This window comes from Musa acuminata, chromosome BXJ2-6 (assembly GCF_036884655.1).
Source record: "Musa acuminata AAA Group cultivar baxijiao chromosome BXJ2-6, Cavendish_Baxijiao_AAA, whole genome shotgun sequence".
Lineage (NCBI taxonomy): Eukaryota > Viridiplantae > Streptophyta > Magnoliopsida > Zingiberales > Musaceae > Musa > Musa acuminata.
The window spans coordinates 37,190,596-37,196,595 of NC_088343.1; the positions used below are offsets into that span (position 1 = coordinate 37,190,596).

The 6,000-nt window shown below is 38.2% G+C and overlaps 1 protein-coding gene across 1 annotated transcript; it reads right to left on the reverse strand.

Moving 5' to 3' along the window:
• Positions 1–1,444: 1,444 nt before the first annotated feature.
• On the reverse strand, positions 1,445–2,855 carry LOC135613623 (myb-related protein 308-like). The gene is made up of 3 exons (XM_065110652.1): positions 2,620–2,855; positions 2,408–2,537; positions 1,445–2,331 (listed from the first exon to the last, which is right to left on the reverse strand). The coding sequence occupies exons 1-3, from the start codon at positions 2,750–2,752 to the stop codon at positions 1,821–1,823; spliced, it is 774 nt and encodes a 257-aa protein (XP_064966724.1). The 5' UTR covers positions 2,753–2,855; the 3' UTR covers positions 1,445–1,820.
• Positions 2,856–6,000: the final 3,145 nt, after the last annotated feature.

Sequence of the window (6,000 nt, forward strand, 5' to 3'; positions counted from 1 at the left end):
TGAGGCATTATCTGCTGTTTGTTGTATAGGACAAATTGGTATTCCAAAGATATAGTCAAGCAGACCATATTATCTACATGCTATCATATAGCAGAAGACTAAAAGAAGGCCATGCCTCATACAAGTCCCCTTTAAACTTCTAGACACTATCCTCAAGTCTATAAGAGAGCATAGTTTTATTGTCATGACTTGAGTTCAATAACCATGTCTGCTAAGAGCCCCAAAAAATATTTAAAGTCATTCTTTACAGTGGATAGTGACTCAGATACTTGTTGAAACCTTGTCCACTGATCTCATCCAAGGTATTACAAATCCAAACTATAGTTTTGTATTTTTCTTTATATATATAGGGCTATCACAGATGCATCACTTTATGCATTGTAATAGCCATCCACTTGAAGTTGCATCACTCCATGCTTGTGTGTTGTTGCACTTCTAGAAGCTGAGCCACCTCCTCCACACACCCACACCCCTGTTCTTAATGGCCATCCATTCAACAAAGCCTTGGAAAAGGACATACAGAGACAAAAGAAAGCAAGTCTCACAGGCAAAACCATTGGCAGTTGCATCAGGTGATGTCATTTGACTACCTTTCACCAACTGCCACCACCCTTTGCATTTTCCTTTGTTCAACTTTTGGTCTATCCACATGTGTGTGGAAATATAATCTGCCCATGTTGGTAGGAGGTAGGAGATAGGGCTGGACTCAGTGCAATTTGCTCCTCCTAAATTTTGGGCAATGATAGAGCACACAAAGCTTTATGTTCCAACCCATGTGTTGCATGGTCAAGGGGAATGAGCTTTTTATTACACTTTAAAGATCATTTTATGGTGCAGATTGTCTCTTGGAAAGTATTCCTCTTTAGGCACTAAAGACACCTTAAAGATCATTTCTTTTCTGGTTGAGACAGTTTACCTTGAAAGGTTTGCCTACTCAAAAAAGTCTTTTTGGCACACATAATATATGCACTCTTATCCTGTGTCGAACTTATCCCTTTTGAACTATGGATTTGAAATATTTGTTTGATCATTGACCAAACGCCATTGAGAATTGTCTTTACAAGCATGAAGAACGTTTTTTCTGTGGGATTCATTGCTATACTGCAGCTTATATTCCTTTTTGTCTTCAATTTTTTTTGAACTTCTGTACATGATGTCTAAATTTGGATCTATTGATCTGCATACCAGTCAATGTCATTTATCTAATCACCATGAAAACCTTGTGAAGTAATCAAGTGTCTTTGTTGTCGTTGAATGTTAGTCCTAGCAATATATGAGCATCCAGCATGTGTGTACTGAATAAAAATCTCTATTTCTTGATCTACAAATTTTGAGGTAATAATATTTTGTCTGAACTCTTCATAGGATCTCATTGCAAAAGATAAAAACTAACCCCATCTCACTAATTAAGGATGGATTAGCACCATAATTGTGGGTTTGACCATTGTTATCTTCTCAACAGAGAACGCACGTCAAATCCCTCTTCCTTCATTAATTGCTGCTTTGGTTAGCTACCCTCAACACTTGAGAAACTTGGCATGTTCTCTTCACGCCTGTGTGCGGCAGAAGGCTTCACATCATATGCTACAACAGAACCAGGAAACCTGACTCTCACAACGACGACCCTTCCTACCTTTGCCTCACTCAGCCCTTGTCACCATTAATCTTCATTTTTTATTGCCAGTAAAGTACTTAAGAATCTGAACATTATGACAGCTCACAGCTACATCTGCATTATAATGGGATGATTACCAATCACTACATGAGCCTTTCCTTGTTCCTTCGGGCAAATAAGATCACAGTTTCGGATACAAGCTTCGCTAATCTATGCCTTGCCCTTCTTCCAATGGTCTGAAGTATCTGAAGACATGTGGATTCGGGATGGGTTGGCCACTGCAAGCCCCACAGCTTTGGAATCCGAGATGGCAGCACAGGCATATGCCTCCGGTGTAGCTGCTCGTGGATGGTGTTGCTGCTGCGGTGGACGTTGTCGGAGACTCCGAAGGAGGAGACTGTTTCGGGGAGCGATGAGGCAGCAGGCTCATGGAGAGGTCGAGGTCGAGGCAGCGGTCGCGGTCCTCGTCATGGCTCGCGTCGCTGCTCATGCGGCCGTCGTCGGCGGAGTCTGAGACGGCCGTGTCTCGTGGCACGGTGATAGGAATGAAGACGCCTTGCCGTTGTGGAGCGGTGAGGGTGGCGGCGCCGGTGGTCGGCCGGTGGGTCTGAGGGTCGATGCCTCGACTGAGCAGCTTTCGTTTGATGTGGGTGTTCCAGTAGTTCTTGATCTCGTTGTCCGTCCTCCCGGGTAATCGCCCAGCTATCAGAGACCACCTGCAAACCCATACCAGTCGTGAATCTTCCTGCTTCTTCCCTGTTAGAGAAGAAGAAAAGAAAGCGGCAGGCATACTTGTTCCCAAGCAATCCATGGAGTTTGATGATGAGCGCATCTTCCTCCTCCGTAAAATTGCCGCGCTTGAGATCAGGTCGGAGATAGTTTATCCACCTGAGCCGGCAGCTCTTGCCACATCTGAGCAAACCTGACAGCACCAGCAGAGACCACAACCAAAGAAAATTAACATCCCTTCTCCCTTTTCTCCAAGAAAATGTTCGGAAGAAAACCTGCAGCGCTGGGGAGCGATCTCCAGCAGCCTTCACCATGGGCTTTGATGTACGCGATCAGCTTCTGGTCCTCTTCCTTGGTCCATGCTCCCTTGTTGGTGTGAGCCTTCTCACAGCACGGGGACCTCCCCATATCGGATGCACGCAACCGGTGCTCGTAACAGTGATAGGCTTCAAAGAAGAAGAAGAAGAAGAAGAAGAAGGCGAGCGTTGAGTGAGAGAGAGAGAGAGAGAGAGAGAGGTGGATGGATGGATGGATGGATATATGCAACAAAGGGAAGGGAAGTTGCGAGCGCCCATTGACTCGATCCCTTCTATTTGTCCCATTTGACCGAGTGCGCGAGGGACCGAGAACCGTCCATCCCACGATCATTTTTAATCTCATCCGTCCTTTATTTAGAACAAAAACAAGCATTAAAAGTTGATTTGGCCAGACGAATGGACGGCCGAGATTAAAAGAGGAAGTGGGATGGACGGTGCGAATGCCGGTCGGGTCTCCTCCTACGTTAAATCTCCCCCGACACGCAGATGTATGCATGGGTTGTTCTACGGATCTCTCAATCTCGACGCCACCACCTTTCGAGGGTCCTCTAAAGCCTGACTTTTGCGCATGCGAGTGTGTGCTCGTTTGTGGGCGGAAGTGAAAGTGTGGAAGAAAAAGAATCCATGTGATCGGTGGCCAACCCTTCTCTCGTGGTGTGAGCACCATACTATTCATTGTCGGACAAGTACTTTCTCTGCATGGCTCTTTATTCCCAGTGGATTTATGTGGAGCATAACATATCTTGACATGAGAAGTATTTTAGTTAAAGAACGTCTCTTTCTGGAATAAGGGAGAGAAGATTTTTCGCCTAAAACTTTAGTTGTCTTGTTGTACACCTCTCCTTGTCTTGTCTATTAATTCTTTGTTTATAGTTGATTTAAGGAGAATGAAATTTTCTCGGGAAGTGATTTAGTCAACAATGATTTCCTTGAAACGGATGAACAATCATGGAGTTTCTTTTAGAGTATTTAAAATGCATCATTCACCGTTTGGATGGTTCCAAATTTCTTATCTTTCGAAAGATTAAGACTGTGAGCAACACGAGATATACGTTTTGGATTTGAGTAGCTTATAATTATAATTTTCATGATACATATAGTTTACTACATTAAGATAACCTCTCTCTTTCGTTGTCAACGAGTGCGACCTCATTGATTGTTCTTAAATTATTGTATAGTGAATGATCTTCTTTCTTTTTTATGTCATGATATGATATGGCTAAGCTGATGGAGAACCATCTAATTTTATAAAGAATTTTAGAAAAAAAATTATTTTAAGCAAAAAAATTAACAAAGGGTCGTCAATTAGTTGATATAAAAATTTTAAGAGTTATGTTACAATTAAAAAGTCCTTTGATGTTTTTAGGGACTCTTTTATTTTTATATTTAAGTATAATTATTTACGATTTAAGTATTTTGAACGTCACAATTTTGATTTTTAAAACATATATTAACTTTCTAAAAGATTATTTTTGAAAATTATTATCTTCACTAATTGTATCGAGGCTCTTAAACCTCTATAAATAGTAGAGTTTATTGATGGATCAATAACTTCATATCTGAATACAAAAAGATTTACATCTTCTCTCTTTCGGTCTCTTACACTCTTCTTTTGCTATCTATCTTGCTCTTTATCTCTACTCTTCTATTCTCTGTATTCTACATCAACTTGTATCATACTATTAAGAAATCTGTATTGTACTCTATTATATTTCAACTAACGGTAAAAAGTTCGATCAATATTCAAAGATCCTTAGACTTCTAACATCAACCCCTTTTACGTGATGTTGGACTTTGGAGTGATTATCTCTATAGAATTGGTGGACCGCATATCTCTTTGTGTTGGATAAATTTTTAAAATTTTACTAATATTTTTTATTGAAAAAAAAATTTAGATCATCGTTTTTATTCTTCCTTTTTCTCTATTTATCACTCTCTTTCTCCTCTTTGCCTATAATTATAGTATCACTAAAATTTGAACCTTGAAAGATTGTTCAAAAATAAAATATAAAATAAAAAATGAGAAAAAAATTGAGAACCATTTGAAATATTATATTTTTATCTTATGCATTGCAATAATTAATAATCTTATTACTAAAAGATAATTTGTTGATAGCATTAGAATCATATCTAGGTATGGTAAAAACTAAACCAATCATGATGAACTTCTAAACCAACAAAGCTAGATAAACACCATTAGGATTAAGCTAGAATATCATGATATAATGTTGAACCGGTTATATAACTAAATGACATAGGTCCTAAGAGCTCTCCAACACATCAGAAAATGACCCATAAATGAGGAGGTTGATAAGTGAGTTACCAATATATTCATTCTCCATAGTTCATAATTTCAAATCAAGGAATTTCACCTACTTGCCAAACCCTTGTTTGAACAAATCCTTGGTGCATCTATAAAGTACATATTTCCTGATGGCCAAGCTTTTGACCTTAATGATAAATGGTCAACAAGTTCGATTTGTGAACAATTTTGGAAAAATAGCTAGAAGAGTTAAAATGGATGTGTTAGACTTTAATGATAGGTTTAACCCAAATATGCTTGTTAATTGGTTAAATAACATAAAAGACTACTTTGAGTGATATGAAACACTTAGATATTAAATGTATACAATTTGTAAAAATAAAAAATAAAACTGATAGGGTCGACTAGAAAATATTATCAATGTGTCCAATATAATCTCGAACGGCAGGGAAAAACACCCATCACTTGATGGGAAGTTATGAAATAAAAGTTTAAAGAAAAATATTTATCAACCTACTTTTAAATTTAATTGATTGAATAATTATTAAACCTTAAATAGTTGAATTCGAGTGCAGTAGAGTATTTGGCCTAATGAGAAATTTTTACTTAGGTGTGAAAGAGAAGATGACTAAACTATTACTGTCCAAAGAATTATTAATGGGTTAGAGGTTTGACATCCAACAAAAAATCTTCCTTAGTTTCCCTAATACTAGAGGAAGCTTTCCGATGAGCTTTTGAGATTGAGAAGTACATCAAACTTTATCCAATTCATCGAGTATCTTCTCAGTCTTTCAATAATAAAACTATTACCCAATCTATCCCAAGGCTTTGTTAAGCAAAAAAAAACTCACTACTAATAATAATCCTGACCCAATTATGGATCGTCCAACTCATTCAACTATTGATTCTCAAATTAGTTTGTCTTCAATCCAATATCATTATTGTCATAATAGAGGTCATATAATATTTTATTGTCCTCAATGTACCCTTACCTTAAAACAGGAGTTAGAGAATCAAATCGAGGAAGTAGATCAAGTAATTGAACTCGAAGCTCATTCAGGTCATAAAAACGAACT

What these genes read in the sequence shown, in the direction of transcription:
- LOC135613623 (XM_065110652.1), bottom strand. Translation starts at nt 2,752, where the DNA reads ATGGGGAGGTCCCCGTGCTGTGAGAAGGCTCACACCAACAAGGGAGCA. An exon ending in ATCGCTCCCCAGCGCTGCAG is followed by an intron (nt 2,538 to 2,619) that starts GTTTTCTTCCGA and finishes TGGTGCTGTCAG; the next exon opens with GTTTGCTCAGATGTGGCAAG. An exon ending in CATGGATTGCTTGGGAACAA is followed by an intron (nt 2,332 to 2,407) that starts GTATGCCTGCCG and finishes ATGGGTTTGCAG; the next exon opens with GTGGTCTCTGATAGCTGGGC.